Consider the following 25,247-nt stretch of genomic DNA (forward strand, 5'->3'; position numbering starts at 1 on the left):
ATCAAGACACCTCTGTAACAAAATAGGGTTAGGGTTGAGCCATCCACTGTTAAAAATGAACCAATCACTGACTGACTGCAAAGACATCGGTCTAATCATCTTCCAAACTTATATTTCTCATTTTAAAAAACAGTGCTTCCCATGCAGTTCCTTTCTGTAATCAGAGATGGATCGTGTATCACGGAACCAAATACGGATATTAAAGCCATCATTGCTCACAAAGTCAAACTGACAGTACAAATATATGAGACTTCAACTTGCACAATTTAAACACAGTGTATTGAAGCAAACAAAGAGCTGACATTATTGGTCACCTTATCCATATGAGGAAAATGACTGCTTTGAGTCCCTGCATGCCCACACAGGTGTAATTTGTCCAACCTTAACAGTTGCAACAAATCAAAACAGTGTGAGAGATACGTCAATCAAGCACAGTCCCTACATGCTTGCCCAGTCCTGGGGAGAGCTCAACTACTGCAAGAGTATGTTTGAGTGGCCCATTGACTAAAATGCAACAAGTATACCATAAACATCATTATTGTACCTGCTTTCTCCAAAATAACTAAACAGCCATGGGTCAGTGAGTATAGTGATAGTATACTCATTTTGGTAACCCAGCAGGTATAAAATTTCAATCTTAAATTAGTCAATTACACAAAAAGACAGTCACTCAGTCAAAAGCTGCTCCATCCCCAACTGCTTTCTCTCTAACACATACACATGCATTATGTTGCATGCCAAGTGACAACTCAACAAAGTATAGAGTTGTGTAACAGACACGTTATTAGACATGCCATTTTCACACATATAGTTAGAATAAAGGAGGGGAATAAAGACGCATTGATAGTTTTAATGATTTACTGAAAATAAAAAGATGACAAACAAAATCTCTAAATCAGCTAAATACTCACCTGCACAACCCCTCAACCAAGATATTGACTGCAGAAGCCTGGCTGTGAACTCCTATTCCCTGCAGCACCCCTCTTCTTCCTGTGGGATAGCAAAAAAAAAAAAAAAACATTACACAACAGTTGAATTGACAGTCATTTTCACTCTTACTTTGAATAGATTTTTTAGAGAAAAATCATTACTTTTACTTCATTACATTCACTACACTACATTTGGATGCATTCATTGCAATAATTGTGTTTATTATTTTCTGCACATTCCAATGGCAGGCAGGTGGTCAGCTGCTCCACATAACTCTGTCCAAAGCAGCATAATGGTTAAAGCCACAGCAGGAGTATGGCTTTTAAATAGCACTTTCAACTGATATTCACCACAAACTGAAAGCGTATGATGCAACAGCGGGCACCGGTTGGGATCACTGGTCTGAAGTCAGCGTACCAGAAAACCATAATGACACTGAGCAGACAGCGAGCAGTAAGCGTGTGTATTGTTTTATGCAAATAAGTTTAATAATAATACAATATATCATGTTTCAAAATAAGCATTACTCCTGCTTTCTGTCATAATGTAAATCTTCAGGCAAACTGTGTGCAGGCGGTGTACACAGAAAAAAAGACAAGTGGCAAAAAAAGACAACACGTGAACATGACTGATATAATGTTTTAAGCACCGATGGTCTTCCTCAGGTAAAAGTGAAGAAATGAAGACATTTATATTTAATAGGCAATAAATGATGAACCATGACCACATTATCTACTAATTAGCCTAAATGAGTCATCTGCTATGAGAACCTTTCAGAAAGAGACAAATTGATCACTCATCTAAGCTTACTGTCTGGACACCTGTCAGCTGCCTGTGATGGGAACTAGGACTTGGGACATCTGTAGTTTAAGGACACGGTAAGATGTTGACAGCAATGTACATGGTCTGCACAGAATTTGCTAATTTATTTGCCAAACAATAATATAATATATGAGATAACAAGGAAAGAATGTAATTTAATTCTAAAAAAAAAAAAAAAAAGCTTATTTAGTGTTGTATTAATAAACTATAATGTAAAATATAATATTTATGTAACATTTTGTTACCCCACTTGAGAGACAGACTCTGGGATTACTGTCCCGGTGTGTGTGTGTGTGTGTATAAACAGGAGATGATGACTTTCATCACAAATAAACACAGGTGTTTTTTTCTTTGTTTTGTTTAGTTTCTTAACCTAAACATTATTCAAGTATTTTTTCAGCACATACTTTTGTTCTCTAACCACTCTGACTACTTTTACTTATACTTAAGTACTTTTTTTTTGCAAACAGAACTTGAGTACAGCTTTGGCTACTCGTACTTTACTCTGCATTTATATACCCTGCAATGAGTCACTTGTGACCACAGTTGCAACCTTTCAGCAAAAGTCACGCAGTTAATTTACTAGCTAAGTTACAGTTTAGCTTTTCCAGTGCTCTACGCTGCCTGCAGTGCAGTTTCAATGCTAACATTTGCTATCTGGCTAACATAAAATAGCAGAACCGCATTTCCAGCTAATGTGTGAATGGTTGCAATTTACCAGTGTAACGTTAAGCTAGCGTTAACTAGCCACCATAAACATTGCCATTCTAGCCAATTCAAGTGTGTAGTATTTCAAATGCATACACATGGTTCGCAAATAAGTATTCAGAGACAATATCTTAATGTTTGTATGTCTGTTTACATTAGTTAACATTAGATAATTTGCTAACATTAGCATTCAGGTCGACCACATAGAAACCCGCAGCTAGCTTTGTTAGCTTAGTTGTCTTTAGGGTCAATACAATTGAAATGGTGGAATTAAACTCATTTACTTTCATAATTACCGCCAAAAAAAAAAGTTCACGTCAACTTCCAAAGGCACTGCAGGTGAAGACTAAACGACAAGGGTTCACATGAAGCGGATGAGGGGATTTAAATAGTCTGATAGGCGGAGCTGAACGTTGAAGTCCGCCTCCATACGACTCCCCGCCGGCTGCAGATTGCCAGACTAAGAGCGACCGGCGCATGTCAAGTTTTACGACAATTCTCCGCCATTTCCGGCAAAAACAGAACGCTACAGCGAGGGAAACATGAGAGGTCAAAAGTTATGGTCCTGACTTTTATCAGAAACAGAACGTAACACACAAACATGGTAGGTCCAGTTATTTACTAAGGGGAACGACTGTCTGGAAGTGGTTGCATGATCAGTAGTCAGTCGAACAGCTCAATAGCACTCTTTCTAAGTGGCTAAGCTAACGTTAGCTGTACTCGTGCATAACCCAACAGGAGGTGACCACACGTAGCTAACGTTTGATTTACCATTTCAATGCACAATCAGATTTGCTCCGCAATGACGCCACAGCTTAGTCGTGTGTCATTAGTTTACACTGGAACCTCGTTAGTGATTAATTATGTATCTTCACAATGTGTCTCTGACCCTCATCTAATCACCTCTCTGTCTGTCTCTGTCTCTGTCTGCAGGCCAGTTCCATGGTCGCAGTGGGTCTGGCTCTGGCAGCAGCTGGATTTGCAGGTGAGTAACTAGTAGAAAATCTCAATTTACCCATTCAGTATTCATTCATTTGCACAATTTATATTTGTTCACAATCAACGGAACGACATTATATGTTGTTTGTCACTGTTGCTTTTTATATGTATGTTCATATAGACATCTGTCTTTATCTACTAGTTACATGTTTAGCTTCACCTGCCTTTGTTCAGCTTTGTCGTCCTTGTTTTTGGCTCTGTCTATGTCAGTCTTCTAAAATTGTTCTGTGTGAGAGCAACTGTGAAACGTCTTGTGCGTGTGTAAATATTTGTCCAAAAGCTGATTGTTACTCTGATCTTCACAGACAGTAAGGAAATGCTTCACAGAGAAAAGGGTTTTGAAGCAATTACAGGCTAATGAGCAATTCAAACATGAAGCACAGAAAGTGAAAGACGGACCAAAAAAGCAGTTTTGTACAACCACCACCGGAGTATCAGATAACTCGCCTTACAAAGCGTTTTCCTAATGTCACACATAACAACGGAATGCAGTTTATTACATTGAACATCAGTTCAGACTATTTTAGCCTCTAGATATTTGATATTTGCCCCTCCTCGTCTTTGTCTTGCAGGTCGCTATGCCATGCAGGCCATGAAGCAGATGGAGCCTCAAGTGAAACAGGCCCTTCAGAGCTTCCCCAAGACGGTAAGAAGTAAAACATACATCCGACATGTTAATCTCCAAGTACGATATGTGTTAGACACCCCGTGATCGATGTGTCTGCAGGCTTTTGGAGGAGGGTACTATCGAGGGGGATTTGAACCAAAGATGAACAAGAGGGAAGCCTCCCTGGTTTTAGGTGTCAGGTATGTGAGCACTGGGCCCCCAGTCCACAGTTACATCCAGGGTCACATGGAGGTGATGGGATTGCATCTGCGCTGCATGTTAACCTGTCTTGCTGTTGTCAGTCATTGTACTCTCCCGCATAGCAGAGAATTTGTAACGTGGACTATTCATGTTGGTTTTTACAATAATAAGTCACTGATGTACCACTGCTCCTCTTCTCAGTCCCACAGCCAACAAGAATAAGATCAGGGAAGCCCATAGAAAACTGATGATTCTGAACCATCCAGATAGAGGTAAGTGGGCCTTAAAGAGTTCTTCATTTTGGTACACTGTAGGTTACTGTGAAGTCCAGCATTAAATACACGCTCACGTTATTCACAGGTTTTTACACTCAGTTCTATACAGGAAGTAACTGAGGATCATATTTGTTTGTGTGTCACAGGTGGTTCCCCCTACCTAGCAGCAAAAATAAATGAAGCAAAGGATTTGTTGGATGGGCAGACAAAGAAATAGAAATGAAGAAACTGACGATGACAAACATGATTCCACACTGATCGTGTCCATAGACTGACTTGAGCGATTACCAGTCTTTTCTAACTGATTTTCTTCAATAAAATCACTCTGCACATGTTGTCAATGGAAGTCTCCTTTGTTGTTACTTTGCAGTTCAGATTTACTTTGTGGACTTTAAATGACAGATTCACTTTTTTAATAGCAGCCTTTTGGTCTCCTGTGTGTCAGTGTAGGATGTTCCATTTGCACTAGCAGTACTTTGATATGGCTCTGACACTGTAAAAGAGGGAACTGTAAACCGTGTAGCTGATGTTAATGAGATAAAATTGTGCTGGATTACATGCTGCATTATTTCCTGTGAATCATCATTACTTTGCTTCATTCTTTCAGGTCCAAAAGAAAAAACACAGCAGACAGTGAAAGCAGCATTTTTTGCTTTGTCATATTACTTTTCATAAGAGACACAGGTTGGTTTTAGATCTACACGGAAGATCAAGTTTATTTAAGAACTACCTGCATACAAAACATATTGCACATCAACCAACCAGAGCGATCTTTAAAAAAACAAACAAAAAAAAAACATATACTGGAGTTGTCCCAACAAAAATACTTGGGTTGTCACAACTGCCAGTAGTCCAATTTGTCATTTGTCGTAAAAGAAAACACTAAATAATGCATGTTTTAGTGTCAAGAAGGAAAAAAAAACATGTCTTGTTTTTGTTTTTTTAAATACTGTACATTTTTTAAATAAATAAACCAAATAAATCTCCTTCCTTAGTGGAACAGTCGTGACCAGTTTCCAGCCAGTCTGTGGAAGAACCATGAAAATGACATCATTGTCACCTGGGCTTGGTTTTCCAGAAACATCTCAGCACCGGGGCTGTCTGCTTCTTACCACTCGAACAGGATTTTAGCAATCGTGGGCATGTAAAGGGGACATTAGCTGTAGGTACAGCAAACATGCTTCGAGTCTTTCGATGGAATTGGATTTCTGGGAGAAAACATTACTCCGTATCCCTCGTCATATTTGATTAAAGTGCCCAATGTTTAGCAATGAGATGTTTCCAGGAAAACCCAGCGCTGATGGCTACATCTCTATCCAGCAATAAACAGTAACAGGCCAGTTTCCAGACTCAACTACAATCAACTTTTTAACAGAAAAAGTTTGTTTCAGTGCAAAGAAAACAACTCTTCTATTGTTTGTTTCTTTTCCAGACACGCTGTATTAACATTTCTTCTATGACTGAAGTGGTTGCATATTGAAAAACAGAAAGCAGCTAATGTCAAACTCCTCAACAGATATATATAAAGGATAACTGGACTCATTTTCCCCACAAACATTAAGAATGAACACACCTGATTTTCAAAAGATATGCCTCTGAAATCCTTTCAAGGTCTTTCAGTGTTTGCAACCACCAGCCTACAGCGCCGTGAAGGGACATACAGACCAAGGAGACGACTCATCTGGTTCACCTGCGGCGGGCGATGGGCACCACGTAACACAGAAACAAATTAAAAGATTTCAGATGGTGTGCAGAGCCAGGCAACAACATGTTGAATCTACTCTCAAGGCACAACAGCTGATCACATGAATGTCAAATATACTTGGGTTTTCCAACAAACCTATCTGCACTGTGGTACTGCTCATGCAGAATATTTAATTTACAAACTACTTCAGATGCACTAAACATCTTGAAAAAGGTTGTGGAAGCATCTTTCTGAGTCCACCTGCTAAAAGGCAGACGTTTTTTTTGTGTTTTTTTTTTTCTAAAACCCTGCTATGATATTATTTTTACCAATAAAAAAGAACTGCTGCATTCATACCACAGTATGGGTTTGAGTGGAATCCCCGTCTGCATTTTAGAAATACTGCGTTCAGTCCAACGTCTTAATGAAGAGTGGGCTGAAAAGTACAGTTAATTAGAAGTCTGTAAGTGTGTCTGTGTTTGACTATCTTTGGCAAGCTCATACAGGAAGAACTATTGTACAAAACTGTAGTAAAATGAACAGTTGGAGAGAGCACATGTGTAAAGGGGAAGTTAAGGGTCAGACCTCGAAAACCTGTGCAGTGGAACGAGTTTCAAATATTTGTAAAGTAAAAAACAGAACAGTACTTGTTGCATTTAAATGTTTCACTTTTAAGGCTGCTCCGGAGACAGGGAGATCCGATCGACGCAGCCAAATAATTGAAAATATTTGAAACCACTTCCTTCGCTCAGGTCTGACTAGGAGAGTCCATTAACAACGGGTTGTGGGTTGGAGTCCCCCTGGTAGGAGACTTTGGCGGGCCTCTCAGTGGAAGACCTCGGAGCTCTGGCGGCGCTGCTGCCCTCACTCTCGCCAGTGTTGCTGTTGGAGCCGTTGGTGGCTGCCGGGGCAGACGGCGGGCTGTGCTCAGCGATGGTATCCACCTGACCCTGAGCGGAAATGTGGGACGAACAAATATGAACTGCTACCCGGAACCCAACAAAAGAAAACATTTCATAAAACAGCATCTCCATTCATAGGTAGAAAGAATCCAGGTTAAATTATAAGGTCCAGTGAGTGACAGTCAGAAATAAAGAACTTTTATTCAAAGAGGCTTTGTAAGGGTTTACTGTGGTCTGCCAAGAATTTGTTAATGCATGACAACTAAGTACTAACCACATCCTTGCTTGTCTTGGTGTCCTTGGTGGATGTCTGTCTGCTCTGAGATTCAGCTCTGGATATGTAGTCAGCCACGGTCACTGAACAGACAACAGAGAGAGAAAATAAACGCCAGTCCTGACATTGTCTGTTTTTGTTAAATAACAGAAGCTAAAATGCTGATAGACAGAGTCTGTCTGTACCCTGTCTGGCAGCCTGTAAGGATCTTTTCAGCACTGAGTCTCTCCAACAGCACTACTTTTTGCAGTTAACACTGGCCTAACCGGAGGCCATGTACACTTAACATCCAATGCAACACTTACAGAAAGGTTAGAGGTCAGGCTTACTATGACACACCATACTAAACACTACTGATGTTAGTGTAACTGACAGCCAGACAACATGAAAACAAACCTCAATGCCTCGTTGTTAGTGAGCAAGTATTACACTTGTGGAATAATACAAGAAAAAGGAAGATGCAGACTTTCATTTTGCATCGCAAACCAGCAAGGACAGTCAACCAACTACTTCCAATCATTTAGTAAGAGTCAATGGGGAAGACACTCAACACTCAATGATGACATAATTAAGGGTTTTCAACATTTCGGTTTAGTATGTTGTTGGTGGCACACGGACAAACACCGGGCCTGGTGCACAATCTTTTAGCCAAGCCACCAGGAGGACTGTTCAGGTGAGGGAGATGCTGGCAGTTGCTATGGTTACCTGGCTGCCTCTCCTCAGGCAGGCGAACACGGCGACGTCGACTACGGTTACGACGCTGAGGTTTAGCTGTGGGGTCATCTGGGGATGTGAGGCCATCACAAAGAGAGGGATTTGGGGCTTAAATTGCCTTTAAACAGACGTGTCTTTTAACTGCACTCGCTCCTTCTCCACTTAAAGTGGGAAATGATGCACTGCTGCATATTCTGGACCACTCTGACAGCTAAAAACAGCACTGTCGCTCTATGACACACTTCCTGCTAAAGTCCTGACCATTTTGTGACCAATGTACTCTGAAAACAGTGTTTTCCCTGTGTTCCCACTGTTTGAGCTTGTGTGCACATGAAGACTTGTAAAATCATGTATCCAAATGTGACTTCCCTACCTATTCCATTTTCACTCATTGAAGCATTGTCCGACTCGCTCATGCCATCCATCAGCGTGGCGTCCTCGTCTGTTCTGCGTCGCCGAGATCTTCTGCGGCGGTTTGCAGGCAGGTTGGACTCGCTGGCATCTGTATCAGCAGTCTGGTCTGTCTCTGTGTTTGTCTCCAAGGCTCCATAAAGATGGTTATCCTCATGATCCCGAGGACCCGCTGCAGAGTTACATCACATTCACAGAAAATAGGTTATACCTCGAGTCAAATTACCACAAGACTTTACAAGAGATAAGCATTTTGTGTCCCTTTCTTTATATCCTTAGAGTGAATTTTACCAGAGCTGCTGTTGTTGTATCCTCCTCTTCCTCCTCTTCCTCGTCCTCCAGTCCCTCCTCGGCCTCGGCCAGGTCCAGGCCTCCTTCGACCGTCTCTTTGTGGACGTTGGCCTCTCTCCCTCTCCCTTCAAGTCAAACAGTCATTCAAATTCACTAAATCTGAAACGTAGACATACTCATTGCTGAAATTAAATAGATGCAGGACAGCCATCTTTGGGTTTGATAGAAACAACTCACCTGTCCTGGTCCTCTCCAGCAAGGGACCAGTCACTGAGCTCATCCCTGCGCTCTGAATCTGTCTCAGAGGCGTTGGACTGCTCTGAGTTGGTGCCTGGAAGAATCAAGCAAGAGGACAGAGAGACAGACCCAGAAAGGTCAGGACAAAATTTTAACCCCACAGTATCTGACAGCAAATAAGTTGATTTTTTAAACATCTCATTTTAAAAGGTGCCGACCATATCCAGTGCTATAGCTGTGTCCTCTGCGCCCACGCCCTCGACTGTTGTAGGAGCGAGTGACATGTGAGGAGGACGAGGAGGCATTAGCACTCCCATCTGTGTTATACCCTCCTCCTCCTCCTCCTCCTCCTCCTCCTCCTCTTTCCCCTCTCTCCCCTCTCTCTCTGTCAGCTGGTCGGTGACCCTGGGTGATCTGACGTAACTGTTCATCAATCTGCATCCTCTCCAAACGAAGCTGCTCAACCTCCTAGAGGGGAAAGAGAAAAAGGGGAAAAGGATGTAATAAACATAAGACATAGAAAAGAAAAAAAAAAAAAGATGATTAAAAACAAGCAAACAGAAAACATGAGTGTATTTCTGTGTGTTTGTGTTTTTGGAAAATCAAGCAACATCATTGAAAACTGCAGTTTTTTTTTAAGAAGGGTCATCACTGCATACACATGCATAGTCATCATACACACATCTACATCACATCCTGTGTGCCTGGTGTTGCTCTTTCTGAATCTTGCTAGGCTGCTTCTCTGTGTATAATCCACAATCTGCCTCAGCTCTTCCTCTAGCTGCTGACCCTCCATAAGAAGCTCCAACATGTCCTACACACACACACACACACACACACACACACACACACACACACACACACACACACACACACACACACACACACACACACACACACACACACACACACACACACACACACACACAAAATGCAAAACAAATGCACACAAAGCACCAACACAGCACAAAACATGCAAACAGCACAGGACACACACATACATAGATAAGAGTGCAAAATGTACACACAGTGAAACACACACAGCAGAAGAGCAAAGTAATTAAAAATGAGAAATTTAAGAAAAGAAAGGATAAGATAAAACTTTACTGGTCCCATGCCAGGGAAATTAAGCAGTTGCAGCCAGCAAAGTATTAAAAGACAAGCAAAAAAGCAGTGGCTTAGAAGGATCACGATAAAAGAGGACACAGGATTAAAAAATCAACTGTATATGTACATTATGTACAGATTATAAAAAGACTGTTGCCATCTTTATGAAAATCTATCAATGCCATATGTTGAACTGCACTCGAGAGTCAAACGTGGATAATAAATATAGTGTTTGTACTATTGCACAGCTGAAAAAATTTATATAAAAAATAGTGAAAATTGCCTAAAATGTAATGGATGATGGCATATACTAGCACAAATAACAGCAGTAGCACTAGTAAATTTGTATGGCATTCACAATTAACACTGTAGATTGAAAATGTGAAAATCGGGTGGTATTAAACTGGTTGGTCAATATTGAGAACTTCAAGCTGAAAAACTAAGCTATTAGCCTCAAAATGGGATAAAGATTTGTTGTTTTTCAGATGCAGCAACATGCTGCTTTAATTTATTTACCACAGAACCTACAATGTAACCAATCAATCACTGTCATCCTGTGAGCTGAGTCTGACAGATCCCGATGCTTCTCATCCTGTCTTCAATTTAGTGATGGCGTAGTACCCACCCATAAAATACATGGCTTCCTCCCAGAGGGATGTTAGCAGAGGCTTTACTTCAGGTAAGGCAGCTGCTGCCACTAAAAAAAATTATTGTATGGGAAACCTTTATCCATCCATCCATTTTCTATGCCGCTTATCCCTTTCGGGGTCGCGGGGGGGCCGGAGCCTATCCCGGCTGTCAACGGGCAAGAAGTGGGGTACACCCTGGACCGGTCGCCAGCTGATCGCAGGGCACATACACACAACCATTCACACTCACACCTAGGGGCAATTTAGAGTCACCAATCAACCTAATGAGCATGTTTTTGGTCTGTGGGAGGAGGCCGGAGTGCACGGAGAGAACCCACGCATGCACGGGAAGAACATGCAAACTTCACACAGAAAGGCCCAACCCGGGAATCGAACCTGCGGCCTTCTTGCTGTGAGGCACGCGCACTACCTGCTGCGCCACCGTGCAGCCTGGGAACCTTTATAATCTTTGTATTTACTGCATACTACCAGTAAGTAAGTATATAGTATTAAGTCAGTATTTTTGCATTTTGTATGAGGTTTCCTAAGGTGGTTATTATTCATATTAAATCATTTCTAATTATTGGTTTTCCATACTTCCTCAAAGCTTATGAAGCACTGTAGACATGCTGGTGGCCAAGTGCACGCCAGTTAGGCCTTAAGCATGCAGATTATTCCAACATGTGTCCATTGTGCCACGTCATGCTGCCAGTGAATCAAACACTTGGCCAGGAGATGTATTAACAGGCTGCCAGAAATGGCTGTAATTTGAAGCTGTGGCATTGAGTGAAAGCAAAGAATTGGCAGAAAAGAATTAGACAAACCTGCATCAAAAACAAGCCACACACACGCACCCACACACAGGTATCCTTACATTGAGGTAAGAGATGTGGTACTCCAGCAAGACCTGGACATTGCCAATACTCTCCTTCGTACCGACAAAGGTGAATGGGACCATTCCCTGTGTCAACAAAACACAAGAACACACCAGACATGTTAGTATGGGACTGAAGCGGAAACAAAGTGTCATTTATAGAGGGCTATATAAAAAAAAAAAAGTCAACACTTATCAGTACTCTACAGCAGCATTATCACTGGCAGTAAACATGTGGCAGTAGCAGGCTTACTTCCTGTCGGGGCTGCTTGGTGTCATTGTCTCCTTCTATCCTGACCCTCACCACGCCAGACTTGTCCACAATCTCCTGGATGACCTTCCCATTCTTTCCAATCACTTTGCCTGAGGAGTGAGAGCAGGAAAAGGATGCAAGTCAAAAAGATGATGACCTAATGACACTGAAAGCAAAATGGAGTAAATAACTGTGGCGTAGGAAGGAGGAAGGATTCCTGCATTTTGAGAAACTGTATTGTTATTCTAGGGGGTTTTGTTTTCCTCAACAGTTACTTTATATCGCAATGAATAATGGATGACTGTCTTGCAATGTGTCACACACACAGCTGTCTGTAATGTAGTACCGCCATCATGACCAATGTGTAGAGCATCACATTCTCAGTAGTCCTGTGACTGTCTCTAGTTTCCCAGCTGTAAATGTCTGTGTCTACATACCAACAAGGTTCCTGGGCACCTGGACAGAATCCTCCAGAAACTCCAGGTAGTTTCTGGCCTTCTTGACTGCCTCTGCTGACTGAAAGACAGCAAGGTTTACTTACTTACTGTTACATGTTCAACACAGAGTGTAAACACAAGTTCACTATGTCCACGCAGTCTCATCTCAACATCTGTAGCTGTTAAGACTCACACACGCACAGCACACGACACCCTACCTCTCCATAAATCCTGAAAGTGCCAGTCTCCTCATCCAGCTCAATGGCAGTGACACCTGCAACTTTGCGTGCTTGCTGGATGTTGCTGCCATGGCTGCCAATTGCCAGGCCCATCAGATCCGGTCTCACCATAAACTCCTCCTGGAAGGACGACACCAGCTGTCTGGAGCTCTACACAAACAAACACAAACACAAGAGCACAGTCTTTAGTTAATATTCCTCAGAATCAGTCTTTAGGTTTTAATTAATTCACAATTCCTTGAACCTCATTTCTATAACCAAAACTGACTGATATCAAAAATTAGAATCCCAATTCCAAAAAAGTTGGTGTGTAAAACACTGCTAAAAACAGAATGCCATCATTTCCAGATGAGCCTTTCATACCCAATCATGATACTATCACCTGTTACCAATGAACCTGTTTACCTGTGGAATGTGTTTTTGGAGCATTCCACAACTTTCCCGGTCTTTAGTTGCTCCTGTCCCAATGTGCTTGAAACATGTTGCATCAAATTCAGAATAAGCTGCCTTTGTGACCTCGAGGTCACTGTAGTGACTAAACCATGGTGATCTTGTTAACAACTGACCTCCAGGTGCTTTGTGGCCTCATGGTTGCGTGACATTAACAGCAGCTTGGTCCTGATGCTACGCAGGTGCATGTCACTCAGCAAAGACACACGTTTTACTGTAGTCTCATTCATGGACTAGACACATACACACAAACACACAAACACACACACACACACACACACAGAAAATAGAAGACACAATTAACATATGTTGAGCTTCTCCCTTATTAATGACAACTAGGGAAAAAAAGGAATAGCTGAGTTGTCCACTGTACAAACATACTGTGCAGGACTAATTTGCAACATATCATGTAGTAGTGTAGACGTTACCACAATCACGAGTTGGCTGGTCTCAGGGCAGTATGAGATGCGACAGGCTCCCACGGCTTTCTTAAAGTCCTTATGGACGTTCTCACTCTGGCACCTGGAATATGTGAAAAATGTACTACTTTAAACTTCCCATTAGGAGTGGGTGATATGGCCAGAATCTTTTATCATTGCACATGTAACATTATATCACACTAAGGGTATATGTAGGGGTACAGTAATTATTTGTAAATTGGATTAAGAAATGGTTTAAAATAACCAAACAACAGCACATTTGATTATTTTCTTCTTATATTTGGAAATGTCACAGAAACAAATACAACTGCCTCACATGAGACAACACTTGATTTAAAAACAGTAACTAACTTTCTTTCAAAATGGAAGCTTTAAGACTCCAAATGAGAGCAACAGACATGCAACAGAGGTGCATTACCACCAACTGTCGCCCTCAGGTCACATGAGAACGTGATAAGTAGTCTGCTGCCCAAATCATGTGATCTAGTGAGGCAGTTGGATTGCTGTAACACACTGCCTGCCCTGAATGTATACCAGAGACACTAAAGCCATTTTCTCAGCAGTATCAGGTCCAGATAGTATCCAGAGTTGCTCTTCTACACGTATAGCACATTTGTCACACGTGGAGATACACCTTTGGTTTTGGCAAAGGGTGGTGACTAAACCAAAGCGTGCAGGAAGAGGAGGAGGACTCCTCCATAATGATTACTGTTTTTGAGTGGGTATCAATAATACATGTACTTGAACGTATCCGCAAAATCAACACAAGAGTGGAAAGCAATATACAGATATGCAGGAAAGAGCACGAAGCAGCTACACGTGTGTACACGCGTGTAAATACAGCTTAAAGGAGTTTAAGGGTAGTGCAAAGCTCTCAAAGTACAGACAATATGTAACACCTCCACTAAACAATACACTGTATGTATGCATGTTATTATTAATCACAAAGAGAACAAGCATGTGAATCGTTCCGCTCTTATGATGTTTGTGTAAAGCTGCTGTACATACGCTTCTTGTAGATCCTGAGGAACAGGGACACTGCACTTGTGAAAGGAGTTCTTGGTGATGGCCTTGTTAGGGTTGACGGGACGCAAACGCTCAAAGGTCACTATCTCATTATAAGTGGCGTCGCAGGCTGCATACTCTATCACGTAGAACTGAAAGGACAGACAGTGGTACTGTGTAAAAAACCTACTGACATCAGAATTAATTAATTTTAGCACATTGTCTATTTGCCAGGTTTTATGCCACTAACACGGCGAACATTCATTTTCATGTAAATACAGAGAGTATAGTACAGAAGCTTGTACAACAATACTCACATCTCCCTTCATCATGCGAACTTTAGCCAGCCACCAACCACAAGGCTCCTGATCATTGGCTCTGGACAAGATCTGATGGGAGATTGAGACAGCGTGAGACACATACAGAAAGGAAAACCCAGAAGGAAACTAAAGAAAGCAAAGAGAAAAAGAGAAGTCTGTGTGTCCTCCTCACCTCCACCTCCTCGCCCTCTCCAATGTCCTTCTTGCCGTCAGCAGGCGGCGGCATCCTGACATCACTGAAGGGCACCTGGCGCTCTGGCTGCCAACTGAAAAAAAGGTGCATGATTTCTCACCTTGGTAAAACATAGCAGTCCTACATTTGCCTTAAAAATTTCAACTTGGCATGTATTTTATGAAAACAAGGAGAGAAGGGGAGACTCACTTGTTCTCAAAGGCAATGGTGAGAGAGTCATTGTGGACATCTTTGACAAAGCCCTGCGGGGCAGACAGACACAGACAGGGCTAAGGTCAGACAACTGGCTGAAATGAAGTGCCACCTGCTTAAAGTCCCCATCCACTCTAACATGTGTTTTTCTTCTTGTTCCTACAGTTGAATGCTTGAGCTTCGCTGTGCAGAATGATGTCTGCGCTGTTTTCGCATTCATCTACTGCCAATCCTGGTCCAATATGCAATTTACACAAGTGTGACATGGAAACTTGAAGCCTCCAGTATGTAAATACTGAGGAAGGAAGGAAAGCAAATTCTCTCCTTTGAGAATAATAGAAAATTATTAAGAGGTGTGAATCACACACACGTGGTTTTAATGTACAGAAGCTCAACTGCAAATTTGAGTGCAGTAAAGTGCAGTAAAATGCATACTAATACTTAGATTTGGCCTATAATCTCACATTAGTTAGTGTGAGTTAAAAACTAATTGTGGCAAAGGCAGACGTCAGTTCCCAATGAAGATCATTACACAGCAAGTTCTGTTGATTATCAAGGGTAACAGTGACATTTTTCTGGAAAACGGACACTGCTCTTCAGTTTTTATGGCATTTTTCGGTGCTTTTGGGAACAGCACACAAAATTCCATTCAACCCTGTTGTTATTGGTTGGCAGCATGAGTCTCAACAGCAGACATCTTAAAATCTGGGCAAATAAAACCTCAAGTATCTGTAGAACTTCCTCACTGTCCTTTGCCATATTCATGTAAACTGAATATCTTTGGATTGGTTAGACAAAACATTCAATTTAGTCTACTGTCTTTTGCCCATCATAAATGGACTTCCAAGACTAGCTGTAAATGTTTCTGAATGGCCGTCTTGTGTGAGGGAGGGGTGTCAGTTAAATAAAATATGAATGGAACCGTTGAATCATAAAGCCAAATGCTGCAACTCAAGAGGTCCAAGTCCAGCCCGGGCTGCTGGCAACCAAGGAAATGGACAAAGTGACTCATGAGACCAGGGGTGGGTAGAGGACCGTGCCAAACAGTAGCAAAGGAGTCATCTAAGGAACGGAGGTGAGGCAGAGGAAGGAAAGGAGTCCGTGTGGCAGAGAACATGAGAGAAGGAGAGAGGAAACACACAGAGGAGACGGGACTGTACAGGCAGCAAGTCTAGAAATAGCTTTTTAAGTCCATGGTATCAGTGACCCACTCCTGCCGTGCCAGCTGGTCGGGATTGACAAGGAACAGCTGGCTCACATACACATACAAAAAATAGCTCGGGCATGATGAAGTATCAAATAATAGCCAGCCGTAGAGAAGGTGCCGTTCAACGAGAGCTCCAAATCACTGTCATTACGAGCCACGGTGTCTGCAAAATATGACATCCTTCAATAAGCTGCTCGATTAAATTCTGTCGGATTTCTAATAGCCTTACAAACAGTTACACTCCTCCATTAACCGAATACGTGACACAGACTTGCAGTCGGCGGCACGAAACGCCATAACATGATGTCTAATCACAATTTTACTTGAGCCACATCTTTCGACGTCAACAGTTAGGCAACTAGCAAGTTAGCTAACTTTTAGCTCGAGGAAGCTGCAACCGAACGATAAACTAATTGATTAATAGCATTAATGGGTTATATATTCCAACTATCGCAGACAAGATCCCGTCTCCTGCACTCACCAATATAAAAGCAGGTCGCTAATAAGTGGCAGTTGGCGACGACTTGCGAGCTATGCTAGCTTAGCCAGCTAATGTTAGCTAGCACTGCTCGTTGAAGCTAATGGCAAGCGGTTAGTGAGTTCTGACCAGGACGGGGAGTGTTGTCGTGCTCCTACGAGACTTCAGTTATAATACTGTATCGTGTAACAGGCTATCGTGTCTATTGCTGAATTGCTAAACCGGTATTTACCTTGTAATAAGCCCCGTTGGAGCCACGGACCTCCACCGCCAGTTCTTCCATATTGGACACGCAAAGGATGTTGGGATGACAGGTGCTCCTTAAAGCATCAGGAGTCAAGTCTGACGGAGAGGTGACTGTCTGCTTCATGGTACAAGTATGCGTACTGCGTACTGCTGTGCCTCCGGTCCAGTGGAACTCTCTAAATAGCTTGATTGTTTCCTTACACCGATAATTCCGCAAACCGATGCATCATCTGACACCTTCCTGCTGTATGTTGGTGGTCAGAGCCTTTTAAGAGAGTGTAATTATTGGATGACTATAATAAACAATCATATTCATAAGTATCACAATCTGAATAAAAGAAAGTAACTAAGTACATTCACTCGAGTACTTATAGTGTACTGTGCTTAATTATTTCCATTTTCTGCTACTTTACACTTCCATTGCACTACAGTTCAGAGACAAATACTGTACTTTTTACACAACCACATTTAATAAATAAAGTTATTAATCTATTGATCCTTGGGTTTGTAGAGCAATGAGCTCCAACTTAACCAACTGCAATATTAAAGTAATGAACACATGAATGCGTTGATAATTAGAAATCCAATGATATTATATATTATTCTGAATTAGGCCATTCTGTATTTTACTTTTGATATTTATATTTTGATGCCTGTACTTCTACTTTTACTGAAGCAAAAGACCTTAATACTTCTATTCCTGGTAACTAAGTGAATTTACTCATCATACCATCTTGTACTATACTTGAGTACTTCCATTGTATCCTACTTACAGCTTATAGCAAACATGACATGTATGTATACTGTCTATTCATACTTAGTAAAATAACATAAAATTGGAAATATGGACATTTAGAACAAAGGAATGTGCAAATTACAATCGAAATTATGTCATAAAAGTTTAAGGGGGGGCATGTATGAATTGTATTAAGGGGTGCATCACACACAGCCAGTAGCAGGTAGCAGTCAATAGCAGTGGATTTTGTTTGAGGCATACGGTATATAACAGTTGATATTAATATGTGTCAGCTAGAATGACCACGTTCAGACTGATGGCCACAGGGTTGAAGGATCTCTTGTGGACATGTGGTGCACCTTGGTGGTGTCAGTCTGACATTACTTCTGGTGGTCATGTATGAAGGTAGTATGAAGGGTGTTGAGAGGAACAGTGTTGTCCATGATGCTGTACAATCTCAAAACATTATATAAGACAGTTAAAATGAGCTCCTTTTTGACCAGCTTCAAAGGTAAAATGCTGTTAACGCATAAATGCACCCTTTATGATAATCTAATGAAATAACATACAGTGATATAATGGCTCATTCCTCTACATAATGACTGCTTATACTTTTGATCCTTTGGGGACATTTTGCTGATAATAATCCATGGTATAGTAATATCCATCCATCCATCCATCCATCCATCCATCCATTTTCTATGCCACTTATCCCTTTCGGGGACGCGGGGGGGCTGGAGCCTATCTCAGCTGTCAACGGGCGGGAGGCGGGGTACACCCTGGGTCGGTTGGTATAGTAATATCCTGAATGAGTATTATTACAGTATTTTCTTACAAAGTGTCGATAAGAATATGTCATAGTAAGCATAGTTTAATATCTAAAAATGTCATTTGAAGCATTTTTTTTGTCTTCATTTCAAAGCAGATTCTGTCCCAACAAAACCCTGGTTTCTCCGCCTATTATAGATACCTTGTTTGATTCAAATGATTTGACACAGTATCTCTTTGGATTAGCACATTAAAAGTATCCACCTAAGGTTTAATCACTTTCAAACTTAAGCCATGGGTAGATTCTGTGGTCTATCTCCAGTATTAAACCTCCTATTACATCTTAAAATGCTGCCTTACAGGTGATACAGTGAGCAGTGGGGAGAAATCACAGAGTGGAGTCATCCTTTGTCACGTTCTGATGAAGCAAACTTCATGTTCTTATCTCAAGATGGAAAAATGAAGACGGAGATGCACCTCACTGCTCTGTTTTAGGTCTGTGAATCCCTGCGTGGTCATTGTAAAGTCAGTAAGCTCAGAGTCTTGCTGAATGATGACATTTATGACAGCAGCTGCTCCCACATGGCGACTGGGATCGCTGATGAGCATGAAACCTGTGGGACGTTTTGCTCACGTGAAACCAACTGGACAACAATGAGCAGTGATATGAGAGATTTTGAAGCAGTTCCCAAGACGACAACCTTCATCAGAACAGTAAGTATGTTTTCCATCTCTCCAGTCCAGTTTCAGAAACTCTTGAGCTATTTCAGCACCATGTGGAAAAAAGTCCTATGAAGACAGTTAATGTCATTGATCCTGTTACTGTGTGACTGACATGTACTGTAGATCTGGATGTACTCATTAAATATAACAATATGACAATCACTGTACTCAACCTTGTTTATCTGCTGCGCTAAAACCAGCAAATCTACCATCCTGAAGGTTAAACTCTCTCACATTCATTTGATGTGTCTTTATTCTTTTGTTCTACAGATGACTAACAAGCACAAACATTTCAGGTGATGCTCTCCTCAGTGTGCAGGCTGCAGTAATGTAATCTACCATATTGCCTTTTTATTTTTATTTCCTCTCAAAATGAGCGAGGTTAAATATCCAGGTGATGATTTGTGACTCTAACATCATTGGATCCTTCATTCATTCATTGACGCAGCATCAAGAGTTGGACGTAGGTGTTTGTCAGAGGCAGTCGGTTCAGCCAGGTGTATCGTCCACTCACATTCACAAATTCTTGGACAGGGCTGCTTTCAGATCCACACACAGTGAGCGTAGCAGTCATTCAAACAGAGAGCGGGGCTTGTCAGAGCTGGCTCGTCTTTTAGAAACAACCACTGTGACACCTAGTGGCCAATAGTTAACCTCCTGGGGACAGTTACTCTTGCACATTCGATAAGTCCCCTGATTAGGCACCACCATGAGACTGCACCGGAGATACAAGCTCGATGGTAGAACGAACTACGGTGGTTCATATCAGTGTCAAATGAAGCCAAATCAAGGTTTGAAAATACAGACAATAAATGCTGTCATTAGCTTGGTATTACAGGACATAAAGTAAGCAATTTAGGGTTTGTTCAGTGAAACCTGTCAAGTTGTGTTAGGTCAGGTTAAACTGAGAGCAGTTTGGAAAAGTCACACTGACTTGTGCATGCTCATAAAAGCAGAATGATCACTTTCACAACCAACAACTGAGAGAAGTTTTCAAAGGTGAACACCCCCATACCAAAATTCAAACTGGAAGCAGTTATCAATTCCAGATTAGACAGATGTTTAAATGCACAATTGTCTTAAGGTCATGTATGTCTGCTGATGCTGTAGATGGTTTTAGCAGTGAATCACTTTATTTTCAACTGTGGCTGATTGAAAAACAGACTCATTTTTCATCTTAATGTCAAACTCTCACTCAGTTAATCCATATAGACAAGAACCACTAACTCGGCCTTTCAGGAAGTTTGCGTATTTCCCTGAAGGGGTTACACTCAACAGGTATGCAGCAGATTGTTGTGTTGTTTTGTCTCACTCTTTTTGTTCTCTCTGTTAATATGATAAAAAATGATTTGCCACAAAGGAGGCATGTGACATTCCCAACACATAACATAGTCATAGTGCCATGTTGTCATTTACAGCATGACAAGCATTGAACTTTATAATACCTACTGCTGTTTATTACACAACAACCCCAATACAATAGTTAGACATGTAGGACAACAAAAGAAGGGTTAGGACTGGACATACATCAACACTTATTGCCAAGTAACTGAAATATGGTCAAGTACAATTCAATTAAGAAGAAAATGATTAGATAATTCAGTAAAGATATATGTAAATGAGCAAAAAAGCACACACTGATAAAGATTCAAAAGCTACCTTAATGTAGCCACTATCATGAACACGTAATGCAAGAGGAACATGATGTCATACTAAAAGCACATGACAACATATCTTTAAGTGACACTGTATAGCATTTAATCATATAGATGTAGATGAGATACACTGTGATTTAGATTTGAAAGGAAATTGTATAAAACGTTTTATTGTTTGTAGTCGTGCCTGTTTTACTGCGGTGGCTGCTGATCTCTGTCTTTGTCACTGACAGTAAGAACAAGACTGCGACGACACTCCACAATCACATGCAAAGAAAAACTGAACAAGCATGCACTTCAGCATGATGTCCACGCATGTACAAAGCTTGAAAACAGGAAGGAAAACGTGCTGCACAATGAAATCAAAATGAATTATTACACAACAAAAAATAAGAAATATATATCTTTAGGCATGTTTTAAGGTATCTTTTGATGTATTCTGACAATGTAATGAGGCAGAGATGAAGACAGCGTGTGCCTGTAGTGTTTGCATGGTGTATAATTCAGTGTGTGTGTGCAGCTCTGTGGTGAAAATATTAGACATTACCACAGACCCTCACAGTCTGCCTGATAGTCTGTTCTCACGTTCTGATTTAAACCAGTTTACCAATTCCATTATGCTAAGCCCAAACACTGGTTGGGAAATGATGAACGATTATGTGAAACACATAATCTCCCTGCTGCACCATCATTGCAATATGACAGCCAAATTTCATTCATCCTATCCAATTTCTTCCTTATTTAAGGAAAGAAAATTACTGGTCCCAGTAATCAGATATGTAGCGAGGCTGTGTGCAAGAGTTAAGCCCACTCCCATTAGGCTTTCTGCCTTGCTCCTGCTGTAGTCAAATACATGCACACACACACACACACACACACACACACACACACACACACACACACACACACACACACACATATGTGCACACAGAGAAAGACAGATACACATGTTCCACATGTCTGACCCTCCTCAGCTCTCACATCCCCTTTCACCCGTTTCAAGGACCATTATTTGGCCTTGATATATTCTCTACAACATCATCTGTTAGCGATGCCAGTTTGAAACACAGTGTCTCTTAAGTGGTTTAGAGAGCCGCAGACAGGCACACACACACACGCACATACACACACACTTCAAACTCTCCTCTCCTCTCTCTTCTGAAAAAGGTCTGCACAAATGTTCTTTTTCCAAACAACAACATCATTTTTAAAATTAGGCTGAATAAGATAAGAATGCAATTTTGTCTTTTTGCCTGTGATTATCCTCTGACAAAAACCAAGTGTAATGACGGGACATTATTTGGCACCAATATTCATTCCTTCTCTCTCTTTCTCCTTCTATCACCGTGGAGCAAAATCACCAGCGAGCTGCTATATTAAACACCATGTAATTTATTGCTAATAGACTCTGGATATCATAGGCTCTCAGAAAACTCCAGTGTCATAAACAGAGAGAGGTGTATTGAGCCTATGACTGTTTGTTCTGCTCCACACATGTCCAATTTCTCTCTCCAATCTGGAATGCATTATAGGTGTAATTGAAAATTAGTAGTACATCTTTTTTTTTTCAGGGGCTAATTTATCAGGCTTCATTGTTCCTGCGTGACACCTCCAGGGCCTGTTTCTAACAAGGAGCCTAGGGCACAGAGAGGCTTTCTGCATGCCCAGGCCCCGCAGCGCTTTCTCTGCTTTGTCACTAATTGTGGCCTCCTCTCCACTGAATTGTGATTCGGGTAAAAGAGCTTGTTGGCTCGATGCAATGAAGCTGCCGGTGACGCTCTCACCATTATCAAAGATACTCTTGATCTTTTCAAAAGCAGGAAATAGATTTTTTTCCCAAGCCCCTGTTCAATCACACAGGGGGTTGGCGGGGGAAAAAAGTAATTTGCAATGCGTCCATTAGTTCTTCATTAAAGCAAGATTAAATTGCACCTCAAATCACATCTGCCTTTTCTAGAGTAAAGGGTGACAGTTTTAGGGCCAAAACTAATTACTAGTGCCAATGAATGAGAGAGGAAAACAGGGCTGTTTTTACATGAGATAGTGTGGCCTGTCATTATATTCAGACTAATTCCACTCTGCCTGCTCTCTTAATGAGACCAGAACGTCCTCACATCTCTCTCTCTCTGTATCTGTATCTGCCCGTGCTCCAAATGTATAATTTTGATAGCACTTGGAGTTTGCATTAATTAATTTTTCTGCGAGACCTGCTACAAGTGCCAAATCTGTGATGTTCTGAATTATCATTCAGAGTGAAAGAAAAGACAGACGGACGGACAGACAGACAGACAGACAGACAGACAGACAGACAGACAGACAGACAGACAGACAGACAGACAGACAGACAGACAGACAGTGAGGGAGGAGAATAAAACTGAGCCAAACTACCTTTAACTCAGTTCTGCTTTAACTCAGTTCCTTGTGTTCTTTGTCTGTCAGTCATGACATGTCACGTCCAGTTATTGTTTGTCTGTCATGCGACAAGTGAGTGAATATTCCATTTTTGGTGTCTCGAATAAGAAAAACACAAACTTTGTGGAAAAACAAAAATCAAACAGATGCAATGAAGTGCAGTCAGAATCATTGCCTTGTCGTTAGCGTGCAGTCAGACTCTAGATTGTAGTGCACTCATTGCGTCTGAACATTCTTACTCTTCACCACTTCAGATTCGTACTTTGCTGTGGAAGTTGCATGTTTTTTCTCATTGCTTTGTGTGTCATCCTTGAGGAAATGACTGTTACATAATCTTTATTGTTTCACAGCATCGTTTGACAGTGACCCTCTTATTTGCAACAAAAGTTAAAATCCACTGATGGACATGTTGGAATGCATGACGGTTCACTCTATTGTCTGTTTTTCTTTTACACGCTGTATGAAAAATTAGAAGCACAGCATGGAGTATTCAGATTTTTGCACGTTGAAGCGGTTCAGAAAGAACTGAGCCAAAGCAATCATAACATACTGTAATTTGAACAGAGCTGACACAAATGTGAAGAATGACTTATCTGATCTGTTTTGTAACATTGCTAATTGAATGTTGTTGGGTTTGAACTGATGGCCAAAACAAGGCATTTGTAGAATCACCTTGGGCTTCAGAAAACTCTCATGGGCATTTGTCAACTTATATTTGGTAAATGCTTTTTTATTCTTAAAAAGGTAACAGCTAAAGTCATTCGTGTCAGTTTATTCAGGTATGGAGGTGACATTAAAGGAGACACTGAAGGATGTCAGGAGCAGATTCTGATGTCTGGATGATCTGAATGATGAGAATTGAAAGCGGTCTTGCTGTCCTTATGCGATTAGCATTGAAGCTACCATTAATGACTTGTGAGACCACACAATCAGCTTCATGACCACTTTGTTAGTTACCTTTTCATGTATAGTAAATTCACACTTGGCTTTTTTTGTCTCACCAAAGGACTTTTTGTGCTTTTCGTCAATTTTCTGCAAGGCGCACCTGAGTCACCACCTCCACCAGCACTGGAAACTATTAGAAATGGGCCTCAGCTCCATGAAAATGTGAAAGTTCCTGTTTACAGTTGCAGTTTGCATCAATATCAGTACATATATGTTGCAGTTTGTTCGTCAGGTGCTACGAAGAACACAAACTTTGCACTTTTCATTTGCAAACTATGCTGTTTTCTTAACCTGATGGGAAAAAATCTGAATGTACAATAATGCAAACGGACCAACGCTCCTTTCAGCACCTTTCTTCCCCTCCTCTCCTCTCCTCTCTGCTCAGATCGACGGACGCTCCTCTCCTGCACTCGAGGTTGAGGGTGGTTAGATTAGTCTAAGAGCTGAGAGCAGCCAAGTCTCACAAACAGGATTTAGCATGTTGTCTCACAGTGGCAGCCCTGCCTGGGATCACATGGTACTGATGAGCCCTGGGGCATAACATGCTTATGGCAGATACACTGCGATTTACAGAGACAGGAGAAGTGCAGAGTACACCAACTTAACATGTGTGCATTTGTTAACAGTGCACAAAGTTGAGATGTTGGCATCTTTAAATGAGTCAACAATGTTGTGAGGCTTTACCTCTGCGCTGTGTATAAATCTCTTAATGCACATTACAGGCTTTTCAGAGTTGCCAGCTGATTAGCCCTCTCAAGACGATTTTTGCCATCCTTAAAATATTTTTTTCTACGTACAGTGCATTTTTCCCTCGCAAGGTACCAAACCTCCTTTCCTTGCAAAAAAATATATATGCACTAGCACTAATTTTTTTAAGCAGAGG

At 41.3% G+C, this 25,247-nt stretch overlaps 2 protein-coding genes across 4 annotated transcripts; one reads left to right on the forward strand and one right to left on the reverse strand.

Annotated features, from left to right (window-relative positions):
• The first annotated feature begins 2,950 nt into the window (after positions 1–2,950).
• dnajc19 (DnaJ (Hsp40) homolog, subfamily C, member 19) lies at positions 2,951–4,874 on the forward strand. The gene is made up of 6 exons (XM_070960694.1): positions 2,951–3,064; positions 3,394–3,445; positions 4,032–4,105; positions 4,187–4,266; positions 4,469–4,539; positions 4,689–4,874. Exons 1-6 carry the CDS (start codon positions 3,062–3,064, stop codon positions 4,757–4,759), a joined length of 351 nt encoding a protein of 116 aa, XP_070816795.1. The 5' UTR covers positions 2,951–3,061; the 3' UTR covers positions 4,760–4,874.
• Positions 4,875–5,229: 355 nt separating this feature from the next.
• On the reverse strand, positions 5,230–17,196 carry fxr1 (FMR1 autosomal homolog 1). Of its 3 annotated transcripts, XM_070960693.1 has the most exons (18): positions 17,112–17,173; positions 15,192–15,244; positions 14,982–15,075; positions 14,807–14,878; positions 14,493–14,641; positions 13,473–13,566; positions 13,161–13,277; positions 12,574–12,744; positions 12,356–12,434; positions 11,919–12,028; positions 11,666–11,752; positions 9,274–9,523; positions 9,056–9,149; positions 8,819–8,943; positions 8,490–8,699; positions 8,108–8,185; positions 7,403–7,485; positions 5,236–7,176 (listed from the first exon to the last, which is right to left on the reverse strand). In XM_070960693.1, the coding sequence occupies exons 1-18, from the start codon at positions 17,160–17,162 to the stop codon at positions 6,985–6,987; spliced, it is 2,109 nt and encodes a 702-aa protein (XP_070816794.1). In that variant the 5' UTR covers positions 17,163–17,173; the 3' UTR covers positions 5,236–6,984. The 3 variants fall into 3 exon arrangements, with proteins under 3 accessions (XP_070816793.1, XP_070816792.1, XP_070816794.1); XM_070960692.1 differs by lacking the exon at positions 8,108–8,185 and having other exon boundaries at positions 5,230–7,176; positions 11,666–11,758; positions 17,112–17,196; XM_070960691.1 differs by lacking the exon at positions 8,108–8,185 and having other exon boundaries at positions 5,230–7,176.
• Between the last annotated feature and the right edge of the window lie 8,051 nt (positions 17,197–25,247).

Source organism: Chaetodon trifascialis, chromosome 4 (genome assembly GCF_039877785.1).
Source record: "Chaetodon trifascialis isolate fChaTrf1 chromosome 4, fChaTrf1.hap1, whole genome shotgun sequence".
Classification (NCBI taxonomy): domain Eukaryota; kingdom Metazoa; phylum Chordata; class Actinopteri; order Chaetodontiformes; family Chaetodontidae; genus Chaetodon; species Chaetodon trifascialis.

Excerpts from the sequence above, each read along its gene's own strand:
- dnajc19 (XM_070960694.1), top strand. Across the intron at positions 4,106-4,186 it reads TTCAGAGCTTCCCCAAGACG|GCTTTTGGAGGAGGGTACTA; the intron begins GTAAGAAGTAAA and ends ATGTGTCTGCAG. Across the intron at positions 4,267-4,468 it reads TCCCTGGTTTTAGGTGTCAG|TCCCACAGCCAACAAGAATA; the intron begins GTATGTGAGCAC and ends TCCTCTTCTCAG.
- fxr1 (XM_070960693.1), bottom strand. The coding sequence starts at position 17,162 with ATGGAAGAACTGGCGGTGGAGGTCCGTGGCTCCAACGGGGCTTATTAC. Across the intron at positions 15,076-15,191 it reads ACCATTGCCTTTGAGAACAA|TTGGCAGCCAGAGCGCCAGG; the intron begins GTGAGTCTCCCC and ends CCTTTTTTTCAG. Across the intron at positions 9,150-9,273 it reads CAGCTATAGCACTGGATATG|GCACCAACTCAGAGCAGTCC; the intron begins GTCGGCACCTTT and ends TGATTCTTCCAG.